The 22,065-nt window shown below is 37.5% G+C and overlaps 1 protein-coding gene across 1 annotated transcript in view; it reads left to right on the top strand.

Moving 5' to 3' along the window:
- The window catches only part of LOC137615247 (probable nuclear hormone receptor HR3), a 108,544-nt gene extending 98,307 nt beyond the window's left edge, over window positions 1-10,237 (top strand). Inside the window, 3 exon segments of the mRNA XM_068344966.1 lie at window positions 674-827; window positions 994-1,113; window positions 7,762-10,237. Of these exon segments, the coding sequence (XP_068201067.1) occupies window positions 674-827; window positions 994-1,099 (260 nt within the window). The 3' untranslated portion in view covers window positions 1,100-1,113; window positions 7,762-10,237.
- The last annotated feature ends 11,828 nt before the right edge of the window (window positions 10,238-22,065 follow it).

Genomic DNA, 22,065 nt, shown 5'->3' with positions numbered 1-22,065 from the left:
AAATCTTGTGCTGTACAGTATCAATATTTCTTAGTATTATTTTTCAAGTATTATTATAAAATAACTTTGTCAAAATTTAAATAATTCTTTTAGCTTTATTTTATGTATGTTTATTTTTGTTTGCTATTTTGTTGGCCGCATATAGCTTTAGGAGATTGTTGACCATCAATCGTTGTACTAAGTTGATTTGTATGATTTTTAGGGAAATTTTGCATTATTTGCTTTAATGTTTAACCTTTGTTATGGAATCATTTAAGCATGTTTTATGATTACTGTGTATCGTAATTTTGTAGCTTTTTATGTGTGTGTGTCCCCCTTCCCTCTTAATACAGTATCCTGTTGTGGTAACTGGCTTGTTCTTAACCATTTTTATGCATCATTTTTGCTAGTTCAGAATGTACCGTAAAAAAATCGAGAATCTGATCATTTTGATCTAATCATTATTTTGCAAGCTGTGAGCATGACTACTCCTAATAAGTTGTGAGAACGTTTAGGCTGAATGGCTTGACAGTTCACTTCACTCCTTCTTAGCCCTGTGTGTCTATATATATTTTGTTTTACTATATGACTACCTAATAACAAGTGACTGGCCAGTAACCAATCAGGACTTGTTTAGGCAAAATGTTGAATTGTGTAACACTGTTCATGCAGATTCTTTCTTATTTTCTGATAGATCGACCAGGTCTGCGTGGACAGGATGAAATTGTGAAGCTCAATGAAGCTGTAGGGCGGTCGCTGTGCCTGGAGCTGGACAAAACTCACAGATTTCCAGTCAAAGGAGATATTACTGTATATGCCTTCTTGCTGGCTAGAATGCCAGCTCTCAGGTAAATAACATTAAATTTATTGTACTCTATTAATTGATATTTTTAAGTAATATATAATACTGCATTGAAGGTTTGAAATACTTTGTTTAAAGCATGGCAGGTCTTTAGATTTGCTTAGTTACTTCTTTGAAAATTGATTTTGTATTTTGCTTCTTCTGGATATCAGGGAGCTGAGCATGTTACACCAGGAAGCTTTGAGCAAGTTTAAGAGGGCTGCACCACACCTCCAGTTTTCTGACCTACACAAGGAGATCTTCAATGTAGATTCCTGAGGTGCCTATGCTTGGTAAGGAAAATGTGTAACAAAACTCTTTACTTGCCTCCATTCATTCGTCTATCTAGTATAAATTTGGAGAACCATGATGAGAATCTGTATATTTAGTACTTGCCTGCGTGATCAGTTTAATTTCAAGAATTATACTAAAAACAAAAGCTCTATTAAAAGAAATACAACTGGTACAAGGTTATAGCATCCTGAAAAAATTAAACATAAATATGGTAAAGTAGGTCTTCTTCAGTACAGTATGTTATTCTGCACTGAATGCTCTTAGCATTGAGATACATTCCAGTCTACATGTCACTAGCTCAAAACATAATTGGTTGTAAAGTACTCTTAATAAGGTTTTAAAACCAATCAAATTTAAATCGTAATCATCGCTACAAATATTTTTATACAAGACTAGTAATTTAAGTATTTTGTGTTAAAGCTACTGATATTAAAGCTGTCAAGTACACTCTTCAAAATTCTGGCAAATAAAAGTCTAATTGGTACTTGTGTACGCGATCCATCAGAAATGACGGCTAAATATTTAGGTAGATATGCACACACACAGATTCAACTCTTCCCATCCCTTCCCTTTTCCTAACTACAACACGGCAGTTGTGGTATCTGAGTGTACTTCTTGGGGTATCCCCTATCGCTGAGGAATGGGGAGAGATCAAGTAGTTATATGTCTTACTATGCCAAACAGTGTGACTGTATATATATATATATATATATATATATATATGTAGATAGATAGATATAGGTATATAAATATATATACAGTGAGCCCTCGTTTATCGCGGTAGATAGGTTCCAGACCCGACCGCGATAGGTGAAAATCCGCGAAGTAGTGACACCATATTTACGTATTTATTTAACATGTATATTCAGACTTTTAAAACCTTCCCTTGTACGTAGTACTGTTAACAAACTACCCTTTAATGTACAGAACACTTAATGCATGTACTACAGTACCCTAAACTAAAACAGGCACAAATATTAAAGGCGATTTTATATCATGCGTTTCCTAAACACGCCAAAAAGCACGATAAAAAATGGCAACCAATGTTTTGTTTACGTTTATCTCTGATCATAATGAAGAAACAAACGCATTTAGTGTACACATCTGTGTATAGGTTAGTTTTTGCATCGATTATATTGATTATATAGTATGTTGATTTTGTTATTACCAATGTTTTACTTAATTTTTCTTAGGACTTCCAAAGGAAATGTTTTTCTTTATGGGCGGCGTCATAAAGATCGTAATAAACAAACGAAGGCATTTAACGTGCATGATGAAAATGATAAATAATGATACAGTAAAAGCTTTTAGAAAATATGTTATTACAAATATTATTTACCGTATCTATATAAAATCATACATACGTAACAAAGCAGGAAAACAATTTACGAGAGAGAGAGAGAGAGAGAGAGAGAGAGAGAGAGAGAGAGAGAGAGAGAGTTGTTTTACGTACGTAAATGTAAATTTTAAACAAAAAAAATAGCCCCATTTCATATAAAATAGGTTATTACAAATATTTTACTTTATCATATTACAGTAGTCTGTATAATACTGTGAAGCTCAGTACAGTATGTTGTTGTTAGTCGTGGCGATGAAATTCTCACGAAACAAAAACACGGCATTCGATTACAACAGCTGATTCATTCTCTCTCTCTCTCTCTCTCTCTCTCTCTCTCTCTCTCTCTCTCTCTCTCTCTCTCTCTCTCTCTTTCGTGTTATACAATACTTACATATAGATGAAGAAACTAAAATTACTTTTCTTAGTGTCAATTAAATACGAAACGAAAAAATTATGCCGAGTTTACATCCATTTCAATCGTTGCTAAAGATACGGCATCCGATTTCATCAGCAAACCACTATTTTTTGGGAAACATCATTTTATTCTAGAAAATTGCTACTCTTTAAATAGTTAATTGCACATTAAAGCGTGTACTTTTGTTTTTAAATTTCGGGTGTGTTTTAAAAATCGAGTATTGTTGACTTCTTTTTGTTTTACTTTTGGCTGTGATCAGATCAGCTGACGTCTAGCTGCCGCTCTTGAGAACGTACGAATACGCTAACAAAGTATCGTTTATACCATTTCTTATCTTATTCAAACCGTCTATACAGTTGATATTATATAAGCACCAATGTGTTATAACCTATCAAATTTTTTTGTTTATTACATTTAAAACAACACACACTCACACTCTCTCTCTCTCTCTCTCTCTCTCTCTGTGGGCTACTTTTCACTACCTCCCATTCCTTACCTCTCTCTATCTCTCTAGCAAATGATATCTTTGTTGCTCCTCAAAGTTTCATTTATATTGAAAATCAATCATGATTCAATTTTCCTTACTTTCTCCAATCTCGCACCATCGGTCACATCGCGGTATTTTCGAAATTTCCGGAAAATCCGCGATATATGTATATACATGCGTTATGAAAAAAATCCGCGAAGTGGTTAATCCGTGATGGTCGAACCGCGAAGTAGCGAGGGATCACTGTATATATATATATATATATATATATATATATATATGTGTGTGTGTGTATGTATGTATGTATGTATGTACAGAAGGCCCTCAACTTACAAACATTCGGAGATCCAAACACAATTCCAACTGAAAATAACAATGATAAGATGAAGAAATATGGTAATAAAACAGTTTTATATTATTTAATACAGTGAGCAAAACAACTTTTGTAATTTTCTGATGTCTATTTCATATAACTTACAAACAATTCGACTTACAATTATGTAAGTTGAGGACCTTCTGAATATGCATACACACACACACACACACACACATATATATATATATATATATATATATATATATATATATATATATATATATATATATATATATACATATATACATATACATACATATATACATACATACATACATACATACATACACGCACAGTGATAATATGTTCATATATATAGCCAGACACTGGGTCTTTATTATGGGAGATGGCAGGGAAATCATCTTCATTCACATCAAGTAAAGAAAAGATGATGCAAGGGGAGTTCTGCTTTTGAAGTAGAGTATTAAACATCAAGAAATTGTGCTGGAGAAAACCAAACATACAAGCTATACTTGGTTTTGTAAAAAGAATTGTTATTAATTAATGCAAATCTGCTTTTATTAGGGCACATTGTGCAGACTTCTCATCATTTATATAAAATTGCTTGTAATAAAACAGAAAGTTATGCTGTACATGTTTATGATATAAAAACCTTATACAGTATTATTTGTATTTAAGCAAATAATGTATACCCATTAGTCTAAATATTTAAATGAAAATCATGTTTCAGAAGGTATTGAAGTTGTAAAAAAGCATATATCTGCCATATTTTAGGGCATGCTGAGCTTTTTTAAGGACTTGATTGTAGACACGTTTATTTGGAGAATCGTGAACGCTATTAACTTTAGAAGGATAACAGAACAGATTTGACTCTAAGTAACTATACTCATTTATTGTGCAAAGAGTTTATGCATCAATTGAAAGGGAATACAATTTGACGATTAAAGAAACCCTTTCTGGTACAATCCAGAAATGCAAATGGTAGTCCTACCTTTAAATCTGCACTCTTTTATGTAGACTTAATAGTCTTCTTTACTAACACCAGATAGCTCACTGTCCAAAGGAAAAGGCAACCCTTTTAGCTGTTGTGTTTGACAGTAAGCAGAGTAATGAGAAACTCTTATCTTCCTCATTCCTGTTTTACTGAGGCTATACTGACTAGTTCAGCTTTTTGGTCCCATGAAATTAAAACCCACTTGATGGACCATGATGCTTATGGAGATGTAGGCCCAAATGCCATTTTTCCTTTATTTTTATAAAGACAGCAGATTTCTTTGCTCCGAAGTTGTCTGTTAATTTTTGCAAGTCAACAAGAAGAGGTTTTTTTTTTTTACAATTGTTGGAGAATTGGTAATGTTACTCCATTAGGCAAATGCATTTGTGGTAGCTCTAGCCCTGCTGATTACTGCCCAATGTCTATAACTGCCATATTAAAGTTTTTAAACATCTATTGGCAAAACGTCTAAATAGGTATGCTGAAGGTAATTGTCTGTTCCCAAGTTTACAATTTGGCTTTCGTAAAGGCCTTGGAACATATAAGCTAATTCCTTTCTTATAATTTCCATTGTTGTACAGAAATCCTTGATTATGGTCAGGAAGTTCGTATGATTAGCCTTAATATTAGTGTTGTCTTTAACCGGGTTAATCATGAGGCCATTATTTTAAAACTCAAACAGTTAGAAGTGGGTGGGTCTTTTCTTAGAATAATTTTTTAATTTTTAAGTAAGAGATGGCAATATGGCTTGGCCTAGAAAACAAATTCATTGCTTATGCAGATGATGCTATTCTCTTTGCATCAGTTCCATCTCCTGATTGGAGATATAAGGTTGCTGAATCCCTTAATAGAGATCCAGTAAAATGTGTGCATGGTGCAAAGTATGGGGCTTGAGGTTAATCCTAACAACACTCAAAGTATGATTGTACTAGGTCGAGGACAGTGGTTCCTCATCATCTAGACCTTTGCATTGATAATGTTTCTTTTTGCAAATTTACTTTTGAGAAATACATTCAGTGTGTTTCTTCTTCACTTGTACAAAAACTGACTTACTGATAAAGTCATGTAAGATTTTTTGGTGATCAATCTATCCTGAAGAAAGTTTAAATTCTTTCATTCTACCTTGTTTCAAGTATTGTCATCTTATCCGGTCTTCAGCTGCTGACTCTCATCTTAATTTCTGTCTAATAAATTTCTATTGCTGATCTTTATATTAATCTCTGGCACCATTGTTCAGTTAGTTCTTAATGCACGTTGCATAGTATTTTTTTCATAATTCTGACCATCCCTTTCGTTCAAATCTTCCCAGACTGTACCATCCTGTACGTGATACTAGTTATACAGTTAATTATAAGTCTTTCCTTCTCTGTGTTAAGGCTCAAAACTACATAGTATTTTAAAAGTTTTATTACAGCTGTAACCAGATTGTGTAATGATGTTCCTATACTGGCATTTCAATCGGTGGAACTTCAGAAGTTTAAACTTACAGTTTTTTTTTTCTTCTTCTTTAAACAAGTTGACATAGGTCTCTCTTTATAGTTTCTACATGACAAGTCTTTTTAACATTGTTACTGATTTTGAAGATTTTCCATATTTTCTATTAATTACTTCTCATATATAGTGTGTTTATTTCTTTCTATCCTTTCTTCATTGGGCTATTCACACTGTTGGAGCCCCAATGCTTGTAGCATCCTGCTTTTCCAACTAGGGTTCCAGCTGAGCTAGTTACAATAATAATAATAATAATAATAATTTTGATAATATATATATATATATATATATATATATATATATATATATATATATATATATATCAATGACTAAGTCGGCTAGGATGTTTATATATATATATATATATATATATATATATATATATATATATATATATATATATATATATATATATATATATATATATATATATATATGTGTGTGTGTATATAGATCAATGGCTAAGTCAGCTATGATATATATATATATATATATATATATATATATATATATATATATATATATTATATAGTATGCAGTAAAGTAATGCATATTATTGCTTTTATTATATTAGATTTTATGAATTCAAGTAGTGCAATTGTTTATTGTCTTGAATAGCTATTTTGATTATCAGTAGTATAAGCATGAAAAAAAATATAATGGATAATGATGCACTTATCAGAGACTGTCATCCTTGAATAGATAATCAATGTACAAGATCATATAAAAGTAAAAGTTTGATCAACAATAGACCACATTATTATTATTATTATTATTATTATTATTATTATTATTATTATTATTATTATTATTATTATTATTATTGTCGTTGTTGTTGTTGTTATTATTATTATTATTATTATTATTATTATTATTATTATTATAGTATTATTATATCTAACCCATCTTTGTGTTGACTTATATACTAAAGGTAAACAAAATATGTATAATCAGACAGAAAACTACAGTTCTTGAATACATAATTTCAATACAGAAACCAGTCTGTGATATATATATACAATACACATATACTTGGCATATAAAATTGATTATAATATATGATGATAGGGAAGCAATCCATATATTTCATAATGCAAACTATCATATCCCCCACTACATTAGTTATCTAGATAAAATACAGGGAACACGTTATATAGATATAGTTAGAGTTAAGAAGGCTATTATTTGCCTCTTAGAAGAATATTAGATATATATGTACAAAAAATATAATAATGCAATTCTCACTTTTATTAACCTAAATAGTTAGCAGGGAAAGAAGTGTGTTAACTCATAGTACTGCTGAGTTTTTAGTCAAAATAATTTAAAGAATATTAGAATTTCTGATATCAGTCACTTTTGCTTACTATGAAGAATAAAGGGATTTTGACGAAGGAAAAATCTATTTCTGGGGAGAGACCTGTGGCGCCTTTTCACCGGCCGCCACAGGTTGACCCAGAAATCTCTTGTGTTATAATTCAGTAGACTCTATTAATGTTTTATGACCTGCCTTATAATCTATCATCCCTTCCTATTTACAGTAGTGTAGTTTATATTTTTATCTATGTTTTTTTTTTTTTTCTCCAGAATACCTGATTATGATGATAAGTGCAGCAGGGGAGCTGATCAATCTCCCTCTGGTCCTGTTACTCCATCACATTCTTTTCTACAAGTGAATGAATATATTGTCTGTACATTACCTTTGTGATTTGTTTGTTAGTGTTAATTGTTAGTGCAGAGGACTATGGACTCTTTAAAATACCATTATAGATGTGTTGTGAGTTTTACAGAGTCTATCATGCGTTCTGATCAGAGGATATTTGAGGTTGAGCCAACTATTGCTCTTCCCTCACTTCATTGCATTCGTATGAAGCCCATAGCAGCAGCAGACATCCTTTAGATGAACATAATTTTTAGAAATTATATGAAAATAAACACCGATGCCTTACATACAGTCAAGTGTTGGCAGGTGGCTTCATAGCAGAGTGATGGTGAATCCTCAGTGAACTAGACTTGTGAGTCTTTCTTGAGAAAAAAAAAATGTCCAAGGTTGATGATACTATACAGTTTATTTTTTAAGGAGTCATATAAAATATAACACCCTTGACAGTGATCCTTATCTTTGTAAACAAAAGATATTGTATACTTAAAAAGATATTTAATTATTACATGAATTGTTGTATACTAGAAATCTTTATTGCCTATAGATCAAGTTATCATTCTCATCCTTTTCATTATCAAAAGTTTGAAAGAACAAAATTATCATGAATTTCATATCATCATCTTCACTTTTATTTTGTATATATATGTATATATATACAGTATATGTATATGTGATAAACAGTATATGTATATATATAATGTGTACGTATATTTGAAAGTGTGTGTATGCATTAGATATATGCGTATATGATATATATATGATATAATGTGTGTGTATGTTTATGTATATATATATTGAATAAGGATGTACAGTCCATTCATACATCCATAGTATTTTGGATATATATGCTGCATATGTATACATATATACTTATATACATACATATATACTTATATACATATATTTGTATATATATGTATATACAGTATATATATTTAGCTTATAATTTTGTATAGTTTAATTTATTTTTTGTTCAGCTTTTCCCAGCAAACACATTACTGAAATTGTATATTGAGCCAGTTCATACTAACCTGCAAGTGATGTGGTCACGTCTTGCCGTTTATGGTAAGAAGAAGGAACTTAGTGAAGGAATGGAACAGTGGTACAAAGAAATTGAGAGTCCAATAGTTGGTTGATATTACTGGCAATTAAATTTACATTACCAGAAAACTGCCTTGAACCTGTTTCTTCTGTGTTGTATTCATAAGTTTGTAAATAATATGACTTTAAACTCTATCACTGTAAATGAGTGAAATAAAATGATTTCATTAAATTTCTAAAACTCCTCTTTTGGGGCAAATAGGAAATCTGGTATATAATGTACTGGGCATCATCCCAAACTCTCAAAAATCTAAAAAAAAAAAAGTAAGAAAATGGCCTCACTCTCTTGGAAACGCTGTGTCGCGTCCTTTGCCCATTCCAGCCGCGCTATAGTACAAATAGGTTAGAGCCGAGGCCATCCTGCCCTGTCTTGTTTCCCGAATTCCTGCCCTGGATCCACTGGCCCGTGACCGCGTCCTCTGATGTCTTTGGACTGGTATACTTAAAGCCATTTCAGTCATTAATGTTCTCAGTGACTGTCATGTAATCTAAAGGTCTGTGACCCCTCCCTTATTTTTTGTTAACAGTTATGATTTTATTTTATGTAAGGCCCTGAGTCTGAAATGATCAATTTGGCTTTAGGTATATTTAACCACTGACAAAAAGTGTACAGAAAGACACAGCTTTTATTGTAGATATTAAGGGGTGGCGGTGTCTGGAGACCCTCTAGTGCTTAGTATCTAGAGTATTGTGTGCCAAGGAGAGTTGTGGGGCTGCTGTAGGTGAGCCAGAGTCCAACTGCAGGAGCACCTACAACAACTCGCATGTCTTGCGTGAGGGTAGTCCCAGCCCTATCTACTCTTTATGGCATGTGGTCACAGCCCTACTGTACAAAATCTCCAGGCATCGCCAGTGAGGCTTGCTGCTTGCTGCCGACATCCAGTTATTTATTTATTCAAAATGAATACCATCTTGGGAAAGTGTCGAAGAGGAAAAATGATGCTGTGCGTTATGAGATATTTTCGTGGAAGGAACCAGCAAGCAGCAAGTGGCAATCTGTATATTGTATACAGACTCTCCTATTGGTTATTGTGCATTAAACGACTCTCTCTTTCTCTTTCTCTCTTTCTCTCCCTACGGTCCTCTTTTTTTTTTTTTTTTTTTCCTTCGGGGTGCGGGAAAATAACCAGCTAGGACGTCTTGTACTCACCACACATAAACACACAGGGGTTACAGTAAACTGGTATTTTGGCTAACTTGGAGTTTTATTATGCCTTTGGTGTTCATATAAGCTTTTATAGGTTCAAAGTTGATTATTATTATCCTTATTTGTCAAAACAGTAATAAAAATTACATGTTTTCATCCTTTTCATTTTGAAACCCATGTGCTGCATTTAATCAGATTTTAAGTTTTGACACTGACTGTTTCCAATGATGGAGAAAAATTGCAATGAAATTTTCATCTGATAAGTAGGCTAATATAAATTTCATGTATTTTACATAGAAAGATCAGTGTTTAAAAAGTAGCACATATTTTAGTCTGTCAAAACATTAAAATATTCAAAAGGCTTTTTTAAGGTGAAGTCATCAATTTCTCTTTTCAGGATACATTTCAATAAAAAATCACAAGGTAAAAATTAAAATAAGGTACAAAAACTGTGCCCCCCCCAAAAAAAAAATTGAAAATTGTTTTAAGCAATTTGCCTATCATCTAAGGTAAGATAAAGCTAAATGAAATTTTATCCTTTGCATTCAGCTATCTATAAGTAAAATAATACATGGAAAAATGCATCTCGAACCTGCAAGAAGTCCCACAGAGTAAAAGGAAAGTCTTATTTTATATTCCCTATGGTAAAATAGTGATGAAACTAGAAAATATTTAAAGTATATCTTGAGGAGAAGGAGATCCAGAACTCTGAAGAAACTACAGGAAGAATATTTCAAATGTATCACAAATATAAACACTACAGAAAGCACAGGAAATAAATACATCATAACATTGCTGAAAGGTAGATTGAATTGAGTTGTAGTTTGAGTAAAGCGACTTGGTCAGAATCCATTGAATGTTGCAGGACTTAAGCTTTGTGTGTCTGTTATGGTAACCAGATAAGCTGTCATATACAGAAAATGGTCTAAGAACATAGCCTATGGTCAGCTGACCCTAGAGGTCTGAAAAAATATCTTGAGCATTTAAAAAAGCAATATAGCACTTGTATAATACACAAAAACATATTGTACTATATACGTATAGTTATATATATATATATATATATATATATATATATATATATATATATATATATATATATACAAAACGACAACAAATGCAGCCACTGCAGGACAAAATCATCAGACATGTCTTTATTCATGTTGGGGGTTTGGTCAGTTTTCCTTACCACGCTGGCCAACTGCGGATTGGTGATGGTGGGACACATGTCTGATATATATATATATATATATATATATATATATATATATATATATAGTAGTAAATTGGCTAGGGCGCCAGCCACCTGTTGAGATACCACTACTTGAGTCATTGGGGCCTTTGACTTGCCAGACAGTACTGGTTGTGGCTCATTTTTCCTTTGCCCATACATACATTGAATAGGCTGGCCTATTCTTTACACATTCTTGTCTGTCATACACCTGACAACACTGATATTATCAAACATTATTATTTCCCTCAAGGGGTTAACAACTGCACTAATTGTTCAGTGGCTGCTTTCCTCTTGGTAAGGGTAGAAGATACTCTTTAGCTATGGTAAGCAGCTCGCTCTTCTGGGAGAAAGACACTTCAAAATCAAACCATTGTTGTCTAATCTTGGTTAGTGCCATAGCCTCTGTACCATGGTCTTGAGTTAGAGTTCTCTTGCTTGAGGGTACACTGGCCCTCTATTCTATCTTATTTATCTTCCTCTTGTTTTTTTAATATATTACCGTTTTTATACAAAAAATATAATATAATTAATGTTACTGTTCTTAAAATATTTTATCTTAATTGTTGATTACTTCTCTTGTAGGTTATTTCCTTGTTTCCTCTCCTCATTGAGCTATTTTCACTGTTGGAGCACTTGGCTTATAGCATCCTGCTTTTACAGACTAGGACTGCAACTTAGCTTGTAATAATAATAATAATAATAATAATAATAATAATAATAATAATAATAATAATAATAATTATTATTATTATTATAATAATAATAATAATAATAATAATAATAATAATGATAATAATTGATATGTGCAATATCAATATTTGAAATTTAAAAACGAGCAGCAAGTCATAAATACAATTAAAATCAGACGCACGCTCATGCAAACCGGAGGTTAAGTTCCATAACATGATATCATTTACGAAAGTGTTCCAATGTTCGCAAGATTTTGGCAAGTACAAAGTATGTTACCAGTCAAACAATGTTTGCATTAAATATTAGTTGATGTTGATGTTTACTTGCGAAATTTGGTAACTTAGAGAGGGCACTAAAACACTAACTCTTTGCTATGGAGTAATATAAAACTAAACAACCAAGAAGCAAGCATTGTACCCCATTACTGAATCCAGATTAATATTCTTTTTATTCCATTTTTTTTTTCAAGAAGTTATCGGGTATCTGAAGCTCACAAAAGGGAAGGACAGGCAGGCAAGGAAATTAAAATTGTAGCCAATGGCATTTTTCTCAAAATCTTGTATAGATATGAGAATAGATATTCTATTTAAAGGAGAAATGGTACATCGAACGTTGCCAATGTTCCACTCTGTTTAGATAGCTATATAAACAATCTATCATTTTCCAGTTATGTAAAAAACATCTATTTTCTGTTGTTGAAATATAAACAGGAAATATGAAGAAAGGGGAAACGAAGGAATCCGAATCTATATAATACTGAAAAAAGAGGGTGATTAAAATTATAAAATCAGGCTGCTATACTTATATTTCTACTAAAATAGGTCCATATTGAATAACAAGAAGGGAAATTCCAATCTAGTCTACTGTTGATTATAGTTCCCAAGTTACCAACAGGTGTCGGGTGTTGTTACTTTTGACTTAGCACTCCTTTGTCGTCTTACTACACTTCAAGAGTCCTTGTTTGTTTCCTTAGCCAATTGGGGATGTTCGAGAAATAAAACTTTACAGAAATGGATATGCTGCGGGCCATGGGTACCTTTCTTTTAGTTATCCAAACTTGTGACGAAGTTCTTAGGAATTATACGGTTAATATTATGCAAGGAAGTGTGTTGTTCTTGTGAGAATGGAAGGAAAATTTTTCTTTGTAGCAAAGTGTGATAGAAAAAATGTGAAGAAATGCTTTTTAAAGATTGGAACATTTGGGATTCCAAATGGCATTTTCATGAAGAATATTAGTTATGAGAAACTGTTTATAAATGCAAGCATTGTTGATTTGTTGAAGCAGGCACACAGAGGAATCTAGTTCAAATAGTGTGAGTATGACAGTGTTCCTGCAGAGGGTTTAATTGATATTCTGCTAATGGATTAACACTCTTATAGGGATACCTCTTTATCTAGTTGCACCATATCAAGACCTTAATGTAAACGTATATGGCCTTATATTGTATTCACATAGTTGCTAGTAATTTTTGCAAATTCATGTGTACATCATAACAGAAGGGGGCTAGAACAACAATGTTCTAGTCTTACTTAAATGCAGCCAGCTATGTGTACTTGGTGGCCCTCAATTCTCATGAACCTGAAGCCTCTGGTTCAATTATAGAAGAGTGCAATATTAGTTAGGACATTGGTCCAGTCTTTTGGGCTGCACAAGCAACTAGCACCTTCCACATGAAGCCTACATGTAAAAAAGGCTACTAATCGTTCCCAGTCTCTTGCACGAATCGACCATCTGTTCAAAGTTACGCTCTTCATAATGATCCACGTGTCTATGATCCACAATTACTATTAACCGGTCGCCCACGATCTCCACTTGATTTTTTTCTTAAGAACTACAAAATTTTCATAATTTAGCCATGCACTCCGGTAAATTTATAGGAAAACACTGGATAACATTTCTAAGGGAAAAAAAAATTCTACAGCAAATGTGTTTTCACCAAATTTGACCTGTATTTCCACTGCAAATAAGCTATTCTACCGTTATGGACACCCTTTCCCGACAGACACTAGTGGGAACCTTGGACTTTGGGTGTGCAAAAACAGTAAAAAATGTGATTTAACCATTTCAAGATTCTTATAAGGGCACAAACCTAACAAACCCACCTAATCTAACCTGTAGTTCCAAGGTCAGAGCCCTAGCCTGGGGCCAAGTCCCCTGGACCCCCTACCTAGGCCACAAACCTTCCCAGACACTGGTGGGAACCTGGGACTTTGGGTGTGAAAAACAGGATAAAATGTGATTTGTATGAGGGCACAGAACCTAATCTAACCTGTAGTTCCCAGGTCACAGCCATAGCCAGGGCCCAAGCACCCCCACCCCCCTTACCCCTCTTCCCAGGTCACAAACAAAAGTATATCACAAATAAATCTTTACATTATGATAAAGTAAATCACAAATAATTCCTTACAATATTTGAGATATGTAAGGTTGGGAGTAAATGGGGGATCTGTCATCTGGTGGTGGTGTGGAGGGTAGAGGCGACTGGCAGTGATGAATATTGACGGAATTACACAAATTTATTATTATACCTTTCGATCCCCTCCGCTTCCCTCCACAGCCGTTTAAAGATCTGAGCATGGGTGCCTGAGTCTGATGGGTCGCTTCCCTCCGCAAGCATTCAATATTCTGAGCATGGGTGCCTAGGTCTAATAGGTGGCTTCCCTACGCAGGCATTCAATATTCTCAGCATCGGTGCCTGGGTCTGATGGGTCGCTTCCCTCCGCAGGCATTCAATATTCTCAGCATCGGTGCCTAAGTCTGATGGGTCGCTTCCCTCTGCAGGCATTCAATATTCTGAGCATGGGTGCCTAGGTCTGATGGGTCGCCTCCCTCCGCAGGCATTCAATATTCTGAGCATGGGTGCCTAGGTCTGATGGGTCGCTTCCCTCCGCAGGCATTCAATATTCTGAGCATGGGTGCCTGGGTCTGATGGGTCGCCTCCCTCTTGCAGGCGTTCAATATTCTGAGCATGGGTGCCTAGGTCTGATGGGTCGCTTCCCTCCGCAGGCGTTCAATATTTTGAGCATGGGTGCCTGGGTCTGATGGATCGCTTCCCTCCGCAGGCGTTCAATATTCTGAGCAAGGGTGCCTGGGTCTGATGGGTCGCTTCTCTCCACAGACGTTCAATATTCTGAGCATGGGTGCCTAGGTCTGATGGATCGCTTCCCTCCGCAGGCATTCAATATTCTAAGCATGGGTGCCTAGGTCTGATGGGTCGCTTCCCTCTGCAGGCGTTCAATATTCTGAGCATGGGTGCCTAGGTCTGATGGATCGCTTCCCTCCGCAGGCGTTCAGTATTCTGAGCATGGGTGCCTAGGTCTGATGGGTCGCTTCCCACCGCAGGCGTTCAATATTCTAAGCATGGGTGCCTAGGTCTGATGCGTCGCTTCCCTCTGCAGGCATTCAATATTCTGAACATGGGTGCCTAGGTCTGATGGGTCGCTTCCCTCCGCAGGCGTTTAATATTCTGAGCATGGGTGCCTAGGTCTGATGGGTCGCTTTCCTCTGCAGGTGTTCAATATTCTAATCATGGGTGCCTGGGTCTGATGGGTCGCTTCCCTCCGCAGGCGTTCAATATTCTGAGTATGGGGGCCTGGGTCTGATGGGTCGCTTCCCTCTGCAGGGGTTCAATATTCTGAGCATGGGTACCTGGGTCTGATGGGTCGCTTCCCTCCGCAGGCGTTCAATATTCTGAGCATGGGTGCCTGGGTCTGATGGATCGCTTCCCTCCGCAGGCGTTCAATATTCTGAGCATGGGTGCTTGGGTCTGGTGGGTCTCTTCCCTTTGCAGGCGTTCAATATTCTGATCATGGGTGCCTGGGTCTGATGGATCGCTTCCCTCCACAAGCGCTCAACATTCTGAGCATGGGTGCCTAGGTCCGATGGGTCGCTTCCCTCCGCAGGCGTCCAATATTCTGAGCATGGGTGCCTAGGTCTGATGGGTCGCTTCCGTCCGCAGGTGTTCAATATTCTGAGCGTGGGTGCCTAGGTCTGATGGATCGCTTCCCTCCGCAGGCGTTCAATTTTCTGAGCATGGGTGCCTAGGTCTGATGGGTGGCTTCCCTCTGCAGGCGTTCAATATTCTGAGCATGGGTGCCTAGGTCTGATGGGTCACTTCCCACCGCGGGCGTTTAATATTCTGAGCATAGGTGCCTAGGTCTGATGGGTGGCTTCCCTCCGCAGGTGTTCAATATTCTGATCATGGGTGCCTGGGTCTGATGGGTCGCTTCCCTCCGCAGGCGTTCAATATTCTGAGCATGGGTGCCTGGGTCTGATGGGTCGATTCCCACCGCAGGTGTTTAATATTTTGAGTATGGGTGCCTAGGTCTGATGGGTCCCTTCCCTCCGCCCACAGGCGTTCAGTATTCTGAGCATGGGTGCCTGGGTCTGATGGGCGATTCCCTCCGCAGGGGTTCAATATTCTGAGCATGGGTGCCTAGGGCTGACGGGTTGCTTCCCTCCGCAGGCGTTCAATATTCTGAGCATGGGTGCCTGGGTCTGATGGGTCACTTCCCTCTGCAGGCGTTCAATATTTTGAGCATCGGTGCCTAGGTCTGATGGGTCGCTTCCCTCTGCAGGCATTCAATATTCTGAGCATGGGTGCCTGGGTCTGATGGGTTGCTTCCCTCCACAGGCATTCAATATTCTGAGCATGGGTGCCTGGGTCTGATGGGTCACTTCCCTCCGCAGGCATTCAATATTCTGAGAATAGGTGCCTGGGTCTGATGGGTCCCTTCCCTCCGCAGGCGTTCAATATTCTGAGCATGGGTGGCTGGGTCTGATGGGTTGCTTCTCTCTACAGGCATTCAATATTCTGAGGATGGGTTTCTAGGTCTGATGGGTCGTTTCCCTCCGCAGGCGTTCATTATTCTGAACATGGGTGTCTGGGTCTGGTGGGTCGGTTCCTTCTGCAGGCGTTCAATATTATGAGCATGGGTGCCTAGGTCTGATGGATCGCTTCCCTCCGCAGGCGTTCAATATTCTGAGCATGGGTGCCTAGGTCTGATGGGTCGCTTCCCTCCGCAGGCGTTCAATATTCTGAGCACGGGCGCCTGGGTCTGATGGGTCGCTTCCCTCTGCAGGCGTTCAATATCCTGATCATAGGTGCCTAGGTCTGATGGGTTGCTTCCCTCCGCAGGCGTTCAATATTCTGAGCATGGGTGTCTAGGTCTGATGGGTCACTTCCCTCCGCAGGTGTTCAATATTCTGAGCATGGGTGCCTGGGTCTGATGGGTCGCTTTCCTCCGCAGGTATTCAATATTCTGAGCATGGGTGCAGAGGTCTGATGGGTCGCTTCCCTCCGCAGGCGTTCAATATTCTGAGCATGGGTGCCTAGGTCTGATGGGTCACTTCCCTCAGCAGGTATTCAATACTTTGAGCATAGGTGCCTAGGTCTGATGGGTCGCTTTCCTCCGCAGGTATTCAATATTCTGAGCATGGGTGCAGAGGTCTGATGGGTCGCTTCCCTCCGCAGGCGTTCAATATTCTGAGCATGGGTACCTGAGTCTGATGGGTCGCTTCCCTCTGCATGCGTTCAATATTCTGAGCATGGGTGCCTGGGTCTGATGGGTCGTTCCCTCCGCAGGCGTTCAATATTCTGATCATGGGTGCATAGGTCTGATGGGTCGCTTCCCTCCGCAGGGGTTCAATATTCTGAGCATGGGTGCATGGGTCTGATGGGTCGCTTCCTTCCGCAGGCGTTCAATAATCTGAGCATGGGTGCCTAGGTCTGATGGGTTGTTTACTCCACAGGCATTCGATATTCTAAGCATGGGTGCCTGGGTCTGATGGGTCCCTTCCCTCCGCAGGCATTCAATATTTTGAGCATGGGTGCCTGGGTCTGATGGGTCGCTTCCCTCCGCAGGCGTTCAATATTCTGATCATGGGTGCCTGGGTCTGATGGGTCGCCTCCCTCCGCAGGCGTTCAATATTTTGAGCATGGGTGCCCGGGTCTGATGGATCGCTTCCCTCCGCAGGCGTTCAATATTCTAAGCATGGGTGCCTGGGTCTGATGGGTCGCTTCCCTCTGCAGGCGTTTAATATTTTGAGCATAGGTGCCTGGGTCTTATGGGTCGCTTCCCTCCGCAGGCGTTCAATATTCAGAGCATGGGTGCCTGGGTCTGATGGGTCGCTTGCCTCCACAGGCGCTCAACATTCTGAGCATGGGTGCCTAGGTCCGATGGGTCACTTCCCTCCACATGCATTCAATATTCTGAGCATGGGTGCCTGGGTCTGATGGGTCACTTCGCTCCACAGGCGTTCAATATTCTGAGCATTGGTGCCTGGGACTGATGGGGCTCTTCCCTCTGCAGGCGTTTAGTATTCTGAGCATTGGTGCCTTGGCCTGATGGGTCGCTTTCCCCCACAGGCGCCTAATATTCTGATCATGGGTGCCTAGGTCTGATGGGTCGCTTCCCTCCACAGGCGTTCAATATTCTGAGCATGAGTGCCTGGGTCAGATGGGTCTCTTCCCTTCAAAGGCATGGGTGCCTGGGTCTTATGGGTTTCTTCTCCCCACAGGCATTCAATATTTTGACCATGGGTACCTGGGTCTGATGGGTCTATTTAGTGTTCCGATTGGTTAATGGTCCTGTGCTCTTAGCCTAGCTCTTGGAACGAGCTATACACACCCCACATGTAACTCATAATGATACTTTCTACATTTATATTTTTTTGTATCAAGAATATAAGGGTAGCAGCATCCCTTTTCTAAGGTAAAGGTTCAAGTATGGGATTTGAAAAAAAATATCTTTGACTCTTGTTCAATCCACCCAACCACTCATATCAAACTCAAACTCTTGCCATGGTCGTACTTGGCCTTGCCTAAGTGAGATTCATCTATCTTCACCATTAATCCATCACCACCAACAGCTTCATGATTATAACAAAGTTACCTCAGAACACTTGTATTGGGAAAAATTTGGAGGCTTTCGATGACTTGTTTCATAGTTCTAATGTTTGCTCTGCCAGTGGTTTACAAAAAGAATCAGTTTTCATGGTTCGGAACGGGCCGTATCTAGTAATGTTCCTTTAAAAGCACTAATACTATACCCAAACCTATGTCTCCTTTTTGTCTTGGCAATCTTTACAGAAGCTTTCCAGTAAAAAATATGCTGGTCTTCCATAAAAACCAAGTCAAAATCGTATTTGGGACACTTTGTGTTGAGGGATAACACAAAGCTTTTAAAAGATTGACTATACCAGGAGTATCATGATAATCACTGTGAAACTTGGCTATAGCATCGAAATAGCAAAACGAGCAGCCATTACACACTGGTATGTTGGCTACATAACTTACCCTCGACACGTAACACAACTACAAAGGGATTGGAAACTTGTGCTAAGAAAATGGGGTGAGTCGCAGAACTGCCTAAGTCACGCTCCAGCATACATGCCTAAATATAGTAAACTTCGTCATATGGTAGGGGAATGACATAGGTGTGCAGGAAGTAAAAACTTGTAATGGAGCAACAAGGAGTGGGGTTTGTGTGCAGGAAGTGTAAAACTCTTAACCGCACAAGTAGGAAGGCTCTTGCACAGGAAGTATAAACTCTTAAGCTGGGATCACACGAGGGCAATACGCCCAGAAAACCAGAGGAGATATGGAAAAATCCTGAAAATTTGAATATCACGGGCACTTTCAGGCGATATTTTAGGAAATATTTTTCAATAAGCAGGAAACTGCGGTATACTTCGCAGTGAGCAAGTTGTGACATCTCAATTGGTCGGGCACTTTGTGGTAGTGATTTTTGTGTACGCGATATAGATGAGACCCAGATCGTGGCATGCATGATCGACGGGACTCCCGTACATAAAAAGTTTTTCGCCATTCTACTAAAGCATTCTATATTGTAAAAACAAAAGCTTATTTCCACTCAAATATTTCATTTGTTACGATGTTCAGGCTTTGTATTTTATTTCGACTATTCTCTCTCTCACTTTACATACATACTAGCATTGGACACATGTGCAGTGATGCATGTTGCCACATCTACCATTGGGAGATAAATCGCATATAGAGTTTTTTAGAAGCGATGAGGTTAGCAATAACAGTGAAACAGAACACTTATAATGCGATGTGATATCTCCTTACATGCATTGTATCGCAGGTGCCTGACCATCATCGCACACTAGGCCAGTGTTGCGATAGCGTGTGGCAACCAGGGTTGTATCGCACACATGATGACGCTCATCTCGGTCCGTGGGATTTGTGGCAAAACACACCCGGGATGAATGGGGATATTTGGCGATATGCTCAAAATTTTGCTAAAATCAACACCTCACCGTATTGCCATGGCCGTATCGCCTAAGTGTTATCCCAGCATTAATCACGTAAGAAACTGCACAAATGCATAAATGGGAGCAGAAACATCAGACTTGCAAATAGTAAATAAAAGTGAAAGAGGATCCCATTTCTTGTGGAATTTTTCGTGGTTTTATCATGCGTCCCAGAGAAGAATGTATAGAGAAGAAAGTGTTAGTTTTACCATTTTTTATTGGTTTACCAGTAAATTTTCCCCACCCAAAACCCCAGGTTCCCACTGAGTGGCCCCCATTACTGTAAGATACATTAGGCTGTATCTTAACTATTTATTTGCAATGGGAATAAAGGTTATTCTCGAAGAAAACGGAAGTTTTGCAATATATACCCCAATTTTTTATTAGTAAAATTTTCCTGTGTAGTTCTATATTAGTACCTGCACGCCTTGTTAAGTTGCCCTTACACAGCTTGCGTGATGTTTAATTTTATTTGACTCCTTGTATTTTTTTATCAATCCTTTGCTTAAGCTACATATTTTATTTAGCTCTGTGCCTTTTAAGTTAGCCTTACAAAAATTGTTGGTTTTGTGAATAAATGCTCAGGATAGTTTATTAATAATTGATTTTAACTAAACTTCTTTTCCTGATTTTTATCCATTTTACAAAATAGTATAGTTTGAATTGAATTATCAGGTAAAGTTCTTTATATTTATATTAAACTCCTTTAATTGTATTACTCATTAGGGTTCATGCCTCAGAGAGGATCAAAATATTCCTATCTCTCAAACAATTTCCTTCAGATGATAGTTAAAATATACTCTAAATCCACGATGGTTATTTGTAAACATGCATAATGTCTATTATAATATTTTTGCTAATGAAGTGAACGTTATTCGTCCTAAGGTGAGGCACAAAGGTTAAGTTTAAAACACATCAACTCATACAGTACAACTACCCTTCACTCGTTGAGATACTCTAACTATTGTTCATCGCACTAAGTGCTAGATATAAGCTACTGCCTGAACAATGGGGTGGTATTGGTACTGACAATTCCAATATTAATCAATCTATGAATTTGAAAATGTGTTACAATTGACGAACCATTTCAATGTAATTTATTTATTGATGTAGGGGTGTTTAGGATCTAAAAGTCTATTACGGGAATGTCCTCTCGGAGTTCACTTCCCACAACATTGTTATGCAAGACGACAGGATAGGTAAGTATATGAAAATAATCCACAAAGTCCTTCTCTGGACCCTTCAAAATAAGGGTCATAATCTATTTTCTTTATAGCTTTATCCATAATTCAAGGAAATAAAATCAACTAAATATTGAGGATGCACACGTTAATCACTAGAATACACATTAGAGATAAATGAGCAGAAATCTGTCAATTAGTTGCAACTCTGGGTTTCATAAAAGAACATAGTTGATAGATAAGAAATGGGATATCCGCAGCTGAAATGTGCAACACATTTTTAGTGACCTTTATCTTTTAAGGCATCCCTTTTTCAATCGGAACTATCTGAAAATACAGGTAAAAAAACGCTTCATTATCTATACCAATAAGATGTTTTTTAAATAAACTCTCAACATCTTGCTTAGTAGCTAATAAGACTGTGGCAGTATCATAAAAGAAGATTACAGTATCGAGCCGCCTCTTTTTATCAGCGTAGTACTGAGTCTATTGTTCAATTCAATACAAATACGTTCTTGAAACTTTATAGCAAAGAATTAAACAGTAATGGTATGTCTTAATTTCCTATTGAGAATATTGTTCATGGAGTCGTATATT

This window comes from Palaemon carinicauda, chromosome 21, assembly GCF_036898095.1.
Source record: "Palaemon carinicauda isolate YSFRI2023 chromosome 21, ASM3689809v2, whole genome shotgun sequence".
NCBI lineage: Eukaryota > Metazoa > Arthropoda > Malacostraca > Decapoda > Palaemonidae > Palaemon > Palaemon carinicauda.
Note: the sequence above shows the minus strand (reverse complement) of the source record. Positions and strands in the feature narration are given on the sequence as shown.